Source organism: Geospiza fortis, unplaced genomic scaffold, assembly GCF_000277835.1.
Source record: "Geospiza fortis unplaced genomic scaffold, GeoFor_1.0 scaffold40, whole genome shotgun sequence".
In the NCBI taxonomy this organism is placed as follows: Eukaryota; Metazoa; Chordata; class Aves; order Passeriformes; family Thraupidae; genus Geospiza; species Geospiza fortis.
In genome coordinates this window covers 10,515,094-10,527,903 of record NW_005054297.1, presented here as the reverse complement: position 1 = coordinate 10,527,903, position 12,810 = coordinate 10,515,094, and the positions used below count along the sequence as shown (strand labels likewise).

At 35.7% G+C, this 12,810-nt stretch overlaps 1 protein-coding gene across 3 annotated transcripts in view; it reads right to left on the bottom strand.

The window, feature by feature from the left end:
- Positions 1–766: 766 nt before the first annotated feature.
- Positions 767–12,810, bottom strand: part of SLC30A9 (solute carrier family 30 member 9) — a 32,480-nt gene continuing 20,436 nt past the window's right edge. For 2 of the 3 annotated variants that reach the window (XM_031059361.1, XM_005415473.3), the window contains 3 exons: positions 12,244–12,373; positions 9,364–9,477; positions 767–7,879 (listed from right to left, as the gene is read on the bottom strand). In XM_031059361.1, the coding sequence (XP_030915221.1) occupies positions 7,835–7,879; positions 9,364–9,477; positions 12,244–12,373 (289 nt within the window). In that variant the 3' untranslated portion in view covers positions 767–7,834. The remainder of the gene's footprint in view (positions 7,880–9,363; positions 9,478–12,243; positions 12,374–12,810) is intronic. The other variant, XM_031059402.1, reaches the window with a different exon arrangement.

Genomic DNA, 12,810 nt, shown 5'->3' with positions numbered 1-12,810 from the left:
TCAGTCACCTCAGGTGTCAGAAAGAGAACCTAGAAAAGATCTTACTAAGCCTCAATTCAGCATCAGAACTGAAGTCTAAATTAAAAAAAAATACTAAAATTACAAAGAGCTTGGGTAAATCAATACACGTAATTTACTGGGAGCTGAGCTGGCACAACTTCTGTGAAAGCAGAAATTATGTCCCTTTTCCTAGGGTTTTCAAAAAAAGTTTCATTCAAACACTAAAGAAAGGTTTACTTTTCATGATCTTTCAATAAGTCCCTCATAAAATATTTGCAAAGACAGACAAAACTCATTCTTGAACAGGACTTTTAGGATCACCTTCAACCATCTGATTGCAAGGTCCCACTTCAACCCATTACCCCCAATTTAACACAATTATTTTGGAATGGCCTTTCAATGAATGCCACAAACAGCAAATAAAGAAAGGATTTTTAAGATTCCAGGTTACATTACATGAAATGACAGACCTCTCTCTCTCCCTCTTTCAAAGTGGCTGAGACCGCTTACTTGGTTATTCCAACAGCCCAAAGACAGCCCAGTATTTGATCTTGACCTCAAATAGACAAGAGATGAGGCCCTCAAGTCTGTCACTTCTCTGCTCAGGTGGATCTTGTGCCATTTGATTCATTAGAGGAAAAAAGCAAGCACAACAAAACCATAGGAAACCAATAAACTTCCCTTGCGAAAGGGCGTCTCTAAACTACCAAATGAAACATCTTTAGCAATAGGGACATATAGTGCATAGCCAAAATCCTTCCTGCAATGTGTTGCTTGACCACTTTATTTCTGATATCTGATACCATACAGACAAATCCAATTTTTCAAGTTTCTCCACTTCATCAGCCAGATTTCTGACATTTTTGAGTCTTCTTTCCAACCACATAAATTTTTTTAGCCCAATTAGAAGGAGTTCTTCCCATAACTGGATAAATAAGCAGTTTTATTGGTATTAGTGATAAAAAGTGGCACTTAAGTGTACCAGACAGTACATTAAATCCTTTCTAAGCTGACCAATTTCAAGCTTTTTCTTAAGAGGGTTGGACAGCTTTGCTGGGATTGTGAAACAATGGTTACTATGCAAGCCTAACACATAAATCCAACCTCTTCAAGGAATTCTTCACACCCTTGGCTATACACAGACATGCAACCCATCTGTAGTACCACTTTTCTTCATGTCATCCTCACACCTGGATCAGGACAGGCAGTCCAAACCGGAGCCAGTGCCACTGGGGCCTCTGAGCCAGGCAGAAAGAGCTTTCCCAGCACTGGGGAAGGAATCATCCTCTTTGAGGGCAGGGAGTGAATAGGATGAAAGGCAGAGCTGCCAGTGAGGTTCAGAGAACAAACACAGAGCTTGGCCAGCCTGGGCATGTTGCTCCCTCACTGGGCACATGCTCTTGAACAGTGTGTGCCAGCATTGTGAAGGCAGAGTCAATAACTAGCACACATAGATGGACAGAACCTTTGTTTTGTTTCACATCCATAAAATAGTTATACGCAATTGGAATTCAGAAACACAGCAAACCATCAGCTGCCTAAAGCCAGTGTTATTGCTTACTTTTCCAATACACATAAAATTGCTTAAATTAACAGAACACGACCCTTACTGGCTATGTAACGTTTTACTGAGTAATTACAACTTCCAGCCGCGATACAGAATGTACTGAATTCAAGTATAATTACAAAACAAAGAACATATGCAGGTAAGTATTCCAATGTCTACACCTCACACATCCAAATGTCTTCCCCATCCTAATATGGAGTAACCAAGACACAGAATGAAAAAGCCAATACACAAAATGCAAGGTATGGGGTGGGGAGGGGGCTGGTGAATCTGATTAAAAGACTGCAAAATGGAAAAATGGATTTTGACTTTGACATTGTCCTTTGAAACTTCTACCACAAGTGAAAAATCCTCACTGTTGACTTTCAAATTTAATACCATCTTGGCAATAGCCAAAATGCTTTCCAAACAGTTTAGGCGTTTTTCGAACACTTTTCACACAGTCCTTCAGCAAATTTAATTTGAAGAGAAACTTACAAAATCCCTTTTATATTACATCATTTACACATCACTGCTTTTTTTTTCCTTCTGACTTCAGATTTGAAGCAGCTGATCACAATCTCAAAAGTTTTTAACAGTCCAAATTTAGATTACAAAAACCAAATTTATGCTAGATTATGGACCTGTATTCCACTATCTTAACAGGCACCTCTTCCCCAGAACAGAACTTTGAATGCTGGCTATACAAAAATTTGACTGCGCTTGCTGTTAGTGTAACACTTCTAAAAAGTAACCACCACCTTTCATTTTAATTGGTGGCTTTGATTTACACAGGAAAAAAATGTCCACAAGCACCCTATGTAATACAGAATATTTTCTGCCTATCTATTATAATGTACTATAGTGTCTGTGGTATTTAAAAAACATACATCCTTTTCACATTACATTTTGAATGTTTTATCTCCTCTTCAGAACGTGATTTAATTATCCACAGACATCTCAGCACATTGAAAAATAAAGACTAATGTATTCATTAATGACTACAGTCCACTGCAAGGATTCTGCAGACCTTAGAACAGAGCACTTCCTTTCCCACAGCACACTCAGTATGGTGCTTCAGTCATCTTCTGTCTAAAATATTCAATTAATTTTCTCTTTAATTCACTCCAGCTCCCACTTCCACAAATAACATTACTCACCCTCCACTTACCAAACACATACCTCACCAACAAAAACTGAGATTACAACATCACCCTCAACAGCTTTCAGTGGACAAATAGGTTTGTACCTGCAAGGCTGAACACCATATCAGGACATAGTTAGAGGCTCTGATTTTCAGTATATGGAAAAAGAGGTTTTGCTGGGGGAATTACTCAACTATCAGACTATTGGTAAAAGAAAGAAAACATCATCCTACCTAGTTTTACACATTCTAATAAAATATCATTTCTTACTGTTCTGGTCTTCTCCAATCATTACTTCTTATTTCTGGATAAGTTTTTTAGATGATTTTCAACCTTTCTTATTTCCAGGTGCTCAATGTCTTGGGTCTTTCCCTTCCTTGGATTCTTTTCTTTTAATCATATACTTTTAGTTTAATTTCTTCTGCTTCAGCAAAGCCTGACTGACTGCAGCTTCTATAGACCATACATCCACTTAAAGCTTGTTTTATTTTCCTCAAAGGACATACATTTCAAAAACTGAACTACTGCGCTTTAGAGTCTGGATTCCTATTTCTTTTTTTATGTAAGACAGCCTACTTTTGATCTTAATGATTTGTGTCTCACTAACAGGAAAGGAAAAATTACTTAAGCTATGCAAACCCTCTATTAAAAACAAGTCTTTTTGGTACATCTCAACTTCTCATTCACATTATGCAGGTAAACTGCAAGAGAGATGTTAGTGGTACTCTCTATTCAAAGACAACAATAAGAATAGAAGCAGCACAGTACTTAAGCTAGAAGGGGAAAAAAAGCACACTGTCATTTCATACTCACTTCTGTAAGCCTTTAGGTATGCACAGAAGGGCAGGTTTTGTAAAAGAGTCAATATTCATCAATTGTTCTACCATGCCAAAATGCCTCAAGAACATATGACCATAAAAGGAAACACTTTTTTTTCAAATCTTAAACAATATGGTGCTCTGGTTTCCTCTCTAAGGAAAACATCTAAGTAAGTTTAGAAAAAGGATTACTTCATTGATAATTTTCAAAAATTGCCACACTTTGAATAGACAAGGGCATGAAAACTCTTTGCATGAAAACTGTATTTGATGTACTCATCACTATTAGAGATACTTCTATAATGCATATTTTTTTCTTTGTTACAGAAAAAAGAAAAAAGAGCTAAAAATATTACAAATAAAGGGGACACAGGACTGCAATCAATGTATAATAGACAAAACATACCTAAAAATATTCCTGTACTCTCCTTTTATCAAAGAGGGGGCAGTAGAAATCTCTCAAAAAAGGAGTCTCCAGACACTGATGAAAAAAGAATCTGACAGGATCAGAAAACTTGGTTTTGGCTAACATGGTTTGTAGCTTTCAAAGCAGTAATCACTATTCTTAACCATTAATGAACATGAAGTACAGTACAAAATTCACAGACCAAGAGTAGAAGTCAGCCCTGATTTTAAAAACATAAGACGTTCATAACAGCTTCTTCCTCAAAACTAAGAGTCACTTTAAAAAAACAATAAAATCTGTGTGGGAATTCAAGGAAGGAAAAAAATAGAGTCTAAAAAGCCTTCAGTTCAAGGATAAGTCACAGGGAATAAAGGATTTAAACTTGTCCTTAAAAAAATGTGTTCCCCCCACTACTTCTGGACCAGAACACAAACCACCAGACAGTCCCTGCAATACAGTAATCCACTGGGGTGTTCACTACTAGCACTGTATCCTTCATAAATGCTTTAAAAGGGGAGGGGGAAAGGGACACCACATCAAATGCTGAATTCCAGCATATAATGGAGACAATTTAGACTTGATGTTCATTGCTGGGGGAAAGACAATCACTTCAAAATTTCATCCTTTACAAAAAAAAAAAAAATCTACAGAAAAATGCATTATTAGTATCCAGCCAACTTGGACTTCAAATACATTCAGATCATTCAGTATATTGGAACACTAAGACAAGTTTTTAAAACATTGCAAGTTTTACAGAATTATCAGTCACTGCACAGCATGAAAGAAATCTTCCACAAAGCAGAGAGGGTGGGCAGCCATACTTTGAACAAAATTTGAAAAAATAGAACCTGCAAGGCCATTCTACAGAAATAAATTATTTTAAAACACCACACCTTAATTGAAAAAATCCTAGGATATAACTTTATTGTTAGGTAAATCCTCACTTATTTTCCTTAAAATCTGTTAAAAAACCCATTTTGTAATTGCATTTGTGATAAAGAAAAATTCACTCCTCCACACATGTACAGTTCTTTAATCTGAGGCCTCAATAACGTAAATGTAAATTTATTAGCTAATTATTTTCCTCAAAAACATTAAAATAAAAGTAAACTAAGTAGTGGACCCACATTACCTCAAAGTTTTGACTAGAAAGGCAGTTAAAGAAAAAAAGCAGTAAAAATGTCATATCTGTTAAAAACAATTTGTGAATTTTAACATATAAAATAAAATGTAACAGCTTGGAATTACTATTCTTTTCGAACCTGGGAGGCTCAATGAATCAGTACTTCCATCCAATTGCATGACATGTAAACTTCCAAGGTACTGCCAAAACCAGTCTGCCTGCCTTTTTGTAGTACATCACCATCCAGGTCACTTTAAGAACTGGGTCCTCAGACTGGTCAACAGTAATGTACCCAGAAACACTCAAGTCCTGGCATCTTGAATTTAACACATTGTAATGCTATAATCAGCAGACTAGGATACAATGAACTCAATTCTCTCTTGAATCTAAACAAAAGGTGTGAATGGGTATTCTTCTGACTCAAATAAGGAAACTAATATCAAAATTCAGATGAATTACATCGCCAATGAATAAAAAAAAAACCATTTTAATAGGCTTTTGGAGCAGATGTCTTGTAAGAATGTAAGCTCATATCTCTTCTTGAAAATGATACACAAACATTTTGCTGATGAGATAACATTTACTAACCTTGCAGGGAAAGTTCTGCCCCACAAATTGCACACTGACACTACTCATTCATCAGTAACTCCAGCATGCAAACCACTTGGATCACATTGGCTGTCTTCACTAATCTCTGCAGGAAGAACATTTTCCCAGTTTTACTTCTCTTCAGGTTTTTGATTTCTGAAATATCTGGTTTATTAATGTGTTTATTCAAATTCAAAATGCACATAAATATTCCAGGGAGAAGAAAACAGGTTATGCATTACCAGATTCCAGTGCTCTTCATGAATAAGACTAATACCAGGAGAGTGCACACTGAGATGAGATGAATTTTACATAGAAGGGTGAGGAGAAAGGTAAATTATTTATAATGTGCTAAAAATATGCCTTATTTATTTGATATGGGAGACTTCCAAATTACCTTTAAACTGCATTTTAAATCATTAGGCTTAAATATACTAACTAGTTTTGCAATAGAAGAAAACCAGATAAAGTAAGCCTTCTTTTGAATTAGCCATCATAAGGTAATATGCTATAAAGAAGCCACCAGTGAATAGGAATTATGGAAAAAGGTACCAAGAAGATCCTTTCACCCACAATTACTGCATCTGAAGCCCCATCTGTAACTTAACTCTGGAATGTTAAAATGACCAGCATGCAAAGTGCTTTGCAGTTGTCAAAAAGGCATGTTATTTTAAACTCTCATTGTTCACTGGTAAAGTGACATCTAGTATGAAAAAAAATTCTAAAATGCTTTTAGTCAAATCTGTACATATTGGTCTCCACAATTATTTGCTGCAATGCTTATAATATAATCTTAAATTGATTTTTGAAGACTTTTGTTTCATATCAACATTTCTTCTTTCAGCAATTCAGCCATTACTCAGCAACTGAGTTACTAGGATGGTCTTATTGCCACCTGTCACCCACGAGCAAATCTTATTTTACATTAAAGTGCATAAAGACATTTCCTCAGTGCTACTTAAATAAGGTTATTTCACTTATCTTTCAACTTGCATGTTCAGTACTCATGGCCTTATTAATAAAGACTGGGTCTCAAAGAATCTGGTACAACTTGAGTACCTACTGCAGAAAGCCTTGAGACAACTGTACACAGCTCTAGAATTTCACATTTCCAAGTTATAAACTAATCACTTATCTCTGGATTGTTAAGGACCACTGACAGAATTACTCTACTTTCCCAAACAAGCAAGGTCAAGTTATACAAAAATTCAGAGGAAGTGGTTCTGAATTCAGGTAATATCTAAAGGCAAATAAATTAAAAATACAATGTATTCATTTGTTTAATTATAAATAGATCATTTTTTACTATTATATATTCCAGCTGCATCTCTCATATCTTCTAGCAAAGCCCATATCTGGCAATAGAGTCTATTAAAATATAAAGAGACAAAAATGCCAGGTAACTTTTAATAAGCACTACCATAGATATCTCCCAGATCACATCTGAAGATACTTACAAATAAGAAAACAAATGTTAAAGTAGGTGAAAAAAACCAAAATTTAAAGAGAGGAAATGCACCAAAATTTGTACGCAGTAATTTTTCACAGTAACTCAATGTACTCTGGCTAAACCATCCAGCTGGCTCCTCTCAGGTGAAAAGCCTCATTTTCCTCAAGTGCAGTAATAATGGTGGCAAAAAACAAGTTTCCAGGTCATGGTCATTGAGATAAGGCCAGCGCCCATATGAAACAATTTATCTCATAGAAAAGAAAAACTGTGAAACAATCACACAGTTGAAATATTACAATTTAAGGTTGGCAGGTTCCACTGGAACAAACTCTTCCTATCTAAACTTAATATCTCCCAAGAACCTTTAATGATATCTTGAAAGAAACTAAAGAAGTGCAAACAGACTGCAAAGGGACACAAATGGAAAAACTACATGTGTTGTATAGTTTCAGGCAGCTGTATTTGCCTAACTAAACCTGGTTGTTAGGTTGTAAGTTCTGAATCACAGTAAATATTCTTGGATAGACTCTCCTGTGAAATTTAACTCAAGTAGCTTTTTGAAACTGATTTTTCCATGGAAATTTTTGTCTGCAAGTCTAGAGCTCTTCCAGAAACAGAAGCAGTGCTAAGAGTCCAGGAAGCTGAGGGCAAAGGAAGCGAGGTATGGTGCTGAGGTTCTGCAATCCCAGAAGCTTTGCAGCCCTTTATGCCACTTCTTCCCACAAGGGCAGCAACCTGGAGACTTCTCCTGTTCAAGTCTACAGTATCTCCAAATCCACATGACGAACATCAGGATTTCGTTGCTGAAATAAAGTTTAAAAACAATGAATTGAAAATTTTCAAATGCATTTTTGCACATGGTTACAAGTAATGTGTTTCTGGTATGATGTTGTCAACTGGATAACAAATTTCCTTTTTGGGTAACATAGGGACTATTTTAAAACGAGGAAGAGTTTCAATAAACATTGTCCATATTATAAGGCATTTTTGGAAGGCTACGTCATCTTTTTATTTGAAAAATACTTTTCAACATCATAGATAAATTAGTTCTTATGCTTTATAAAGTATGGAGGTGCTCTCAATTTTAACAAGGCAGTAGAGTTTTATATAAACTGTTCAGATACACATGTATATAAATATCTCACTTTCTTAAAGTTTTAACAGATACTTTCCTGAACAATGGGTAAGATTGCTGAAATAATTTGTTCTCTGCCACTGAAGCTATTTATAAAGATTCAAAACACTGTTTCTATTAAGAAATATGCATTTTCTGATATTATAGAAATATGTTATCACCATTATATGAATTGTACAATCCATGAGAAAGTCATGACTTCAAAGACATCCAGCATGTGAACCTGACTAGTATATTTAGTAAAGCATATTCAATAACAACACAATCACTATACATATATATATATATATCTATATATATACACGCTCATACCAAAAAGCAGTATCCATGTTTATAAAAAATTGAGGCATGATCCTGCTCCTCAAAAACCATGCATGAAGAACTGATTCAGATGATGCAATTAAAATAAAAAATAATATTTTGATTCTTAAACTGTAGGGATAGAAACTTAAACTAGAATATTCATGAAATATAACAAGCAAGGACAGACATGCTCTTGAGTAGTGTCTCATGGCCAGAAGGAACAGTCATGGCAGGACTGCATTTATCTGGGGGTCAGTACACTTGTAGCTCTGAATTCATACCAAGAAGGTAAGACTGACAGCCCCAATACACTTACAAAATCAAAAATGGGAACAACCCTTTCTTGCATCAGCCAGAGGACATTTAAATTGCATAGTGAAAAAAAAACATAAGACAGCTGAGAGGCTTTTGTAAAGTAAAATAAACATTGTACAGCTCAACAAGACTCAAAGATGTAGAGTAGCAGTCCCATCACACAGAAGTATTTGATACAATTCTAAGCACCAGTTAAAAAAAATTCTTTTTTATAGCCAGCCAAAACAGACTTCAACAGCCTATAAATAGCCTAGCATTCTGAGAATACAGTAAAAAAGACACATTCAGGTCTATTGAATGAAAATTTTTTCTATGTTGGTATAAAATGGAACAAAACATTTAATAAATGGCAAAGTAAGGATTTTCTGGTGGCCAGAACTTAGATAATAATACTACAGCAAGAAAATCTGCATTTGTAATATCAACTTCCTTCCCTCTCTCATATTTACAAATTAAATCACAGAAAGTAGATGCAGAGATTTTGTTTAAAATAAATCACAGAATAAGCACTCACTAATAAGCAGTAAAATTTACCTTCAGGTCCTTCTCAAGTCTGTCTACTTCAGCTCCCAGCGTGTCAACAATATTCTCACCATGCTTAAGCATAAAGGCTTCTAATTCTTCAAGGGTTTTCACTTGCTGAATTTCCTAGGAAGAAATTAAATTTAAGAGATTGAGATGAGGAAAAGAAAATAAAGGAATAACACTCCAGAGGGTCTTGACATATTTCAAGAGGGAGGAAAAAAAACCTAAACAAAACACTTCAGCTTTTGCCATTTACTCTCAAAACATCATCTGTGCTTGTGTCTCAAAGACCCAGAAGAGTAGCATCTAGTTGATGAAAACAGCTGGCTCTGTCATTACACCTGCATTTAATACAAAACCTTCTTCTATCTTCAACTAATTTCCACCTTAAGTTTCCAAATAAGTTTAGAGAATTTCATTCATTTTCTAGAAGTTTCTGAGGTATTCCTCACAGCAAGGCAGAGCAGGGTACCCCTGTGTATTCTTTCTCCATTTTCTACATTCTTGCTATTCCATTACACTGTCTTCTCTGGGCATTACATTACCAACACATCTGAAAGTCCACAAGGATTATGACAAATACTGCTGTAAATATGACTCCTCCATAATATCAGAAACTTGAAGACAGTTGACGGGAAGTCAGACTAAGAGACCAACAGCATAAAAATGGAAGGAATGAGATTAAGGAAGACAGGATTTTAAACTCCACTCTCCAAAAAACTACAGACATCAGCAGCACCAAAGCAGCTACTACAGTATTGCCATAGATGGACACAATGGTTTGGATCAGAAAGGTCCTTAAAGATCACCTAGTTGTTCCCCCACTGCCATGGGCAGGGACACTTTCTGCTACACCAGGTTACTCAGGGCCCTATCCAACCCAGCTCTAAACAACTCCAGGGATGGGGCATCCACAACTTCTCTAGGCAACCTGTTCCACTGTCTCAGCACCCTGGCCGCCTCAGTAAAGAGTTTTTTCTTGTATCTACTTTATGTCTATCACCTTTCAGTTTAAAGCCATGAGCTTTCCTTAGAGGTGTCACACCAACCTGTCTGGAAGCCATTTGTCCTGTAGTTTATCTCAGTTGAAGTATGTTTAGGATAAATAGCTTATTGCAAAAAGACAAACTATGAAACAACTTATTCATCTTGTGTATACAAGTGCATGACAGCAACTTCTCTTCCTTTCTCACTACTCCAATACTGAAGAAGAATACTGAATTGAGAAGCTTAAAACATACCTCAACCACAATGACCCATGGCTACAATCATAGCAAGTCTAACAAGAAAAACACCAAGGTAATCTAAATGACAGCATTTCAACAAATACTTCACAACTGTAGAAAGAATAACGTTGACAGCAGTGCTAGTTGAATGAGCTGCTTATTTGAAAAAGTATAGGTCAAAAGGCAAGCACACTGTCTGCCTTTGACTTCAGATGGCTGAAGCCTTCTGAAAGGAGCTATCCTTCAATGACATTTTTATAGCTGACATGAGGTTACCACATGTAACAACAATGACCTGTGAAAGAAGCAGTTGCCAACCTAGAATCAATCAGGAAGATCTTTCCCAGCAATACTCGAGGTATTGTAAGAACCAGTGGAGGTTGTATGCGATTGCCAAAGGGAGTAGCAGGTAAATAATAAAAGCTAACAAAGCCATGAAAAGAAGACTAGTGTACTAAAAACTGCAACAGCAAAGCAACCAGCAACATAAAACCAGGCAAACTTGCAGTGTCTCAGTGGTACAAAGCTGATAGCACTCTTCCTCTCAAAAATGTATTAAATTGAAGTCCTGTAGATGAATAGGTCAGATATTGCACTATACTTACACACACCTAATTCTTATTTTGACATTAACAGGATTTTAAAACTGGGATACTGACTTAATGATTTTAAAAATTATAATGTAAAATTTAAAAGTAAACATAACTTCTAAGGCATGCTTAATGGACAGACAAAATACAGATACCTGTATTTCATTTTGAAAGGGTAGAAAAGAAATTTTGTAAACAAATGTACATAAGAAAGTTACCAGTGAAAACAAAAACATTGTCTTGTCAAAACATTTTGCTCACTTAAAACTCTCCTTTTAATTTAGATATAAATAATTATTTCTTCATATTTCATAATTTTGCCATATAGAATACAGCAGAGAATTAGTTCTGTCTTGAAAAGACAGCTTAAGCAAATCTACTCTGAACTATACTGAAATCAGAGACTGACACTTACTAAAGATGGTTAATTCTTAAACATCATCAAAATGCTAAATTATAATGCAGGCAATCCATATTCACACCAAGTCTGAACAGCTGGACCTGTAAACCCCAGCACAGCACCACCAACACCCAGGGCAAATGGCTGTGTCAAAACAGATGCCTATTTGCAGGCGAGAAGCTTCTAGTTTTAACTGCAGATCTTGTAATTCAAAAAACTTATTGGAATAATTATGTTTTCATCAATATTTTTTTTACAGATCTGTATTTTCTAACAAAACAATCACAGAGTCATAGAATATTGAGAGTGGAAGTGACACACAAGGGTTATTGACTCCAACACTCATATGAATGGCCAGTGCAGGGAGCAAATGCACAACCTTGGCATTATTAGCACCTGGCTTTGATCACATGAACCAATCTCAAGGGTAATGAGTTAAAAAATATCTGCCTTCCTCCTTCTCAGGCCAAAAGTAGGTCTTCTTCAGCAGCACATAATACAGATCTCTCTAAGTACATTTAAAACACTAACATAAAGCAAGAACATCTGCAAGCCTTCAAAAGAAGAAGTGAAACGTATCTCATCTACTTTCAAGTCTTGGGTTTAGAGGTACTTGAAATTGGAAAGTAAGTATCAAATATTGGGGGTTACAAAAGCAATTTTTTCTACATACTTGTAGCAGCTGTTCAATATCTTGTTTTTCCAGGTAAGACCGAGTAACAACACGTCCATCAAAGTCTACTTCTGCCTTGAATCTCACTTTGCTCATTCCCATGTCTGTGGCTTTAACATCATGAATTGCTCTGAAACACATACATTTTTAAAGACAATGTAAAACAACATAGAACAAACCACTAGCTAGTTTTTCTCATGTTAACAATACTGTCACCATAAAATGATCCTGTAATTTTAAAAGGTCAGTCTTCGACAAAACAACCTCATTTTGCTCACCCACACTTCCATTAAATACTTATTTATGTTTACCTGGTTATATCACTACCACAGATTTCTGCAACACCAACATATCTGTAAATCACTGCAATAGAAGACAGACAACCAGAAGCATCACAGATTCAGAACTAGACTAACAGTGTGTTAAAAAAATTCCACAATTAAAAATGTGACAATTTCCCCACTCTGTGTTAAAAGTTTAAGCCCAACTTATTTTCCACTGCAGAGAATTTCTTGTGCATATACATGACACTATTTAACAGCTTTTAAGTACCCTCAATTCTGAGGA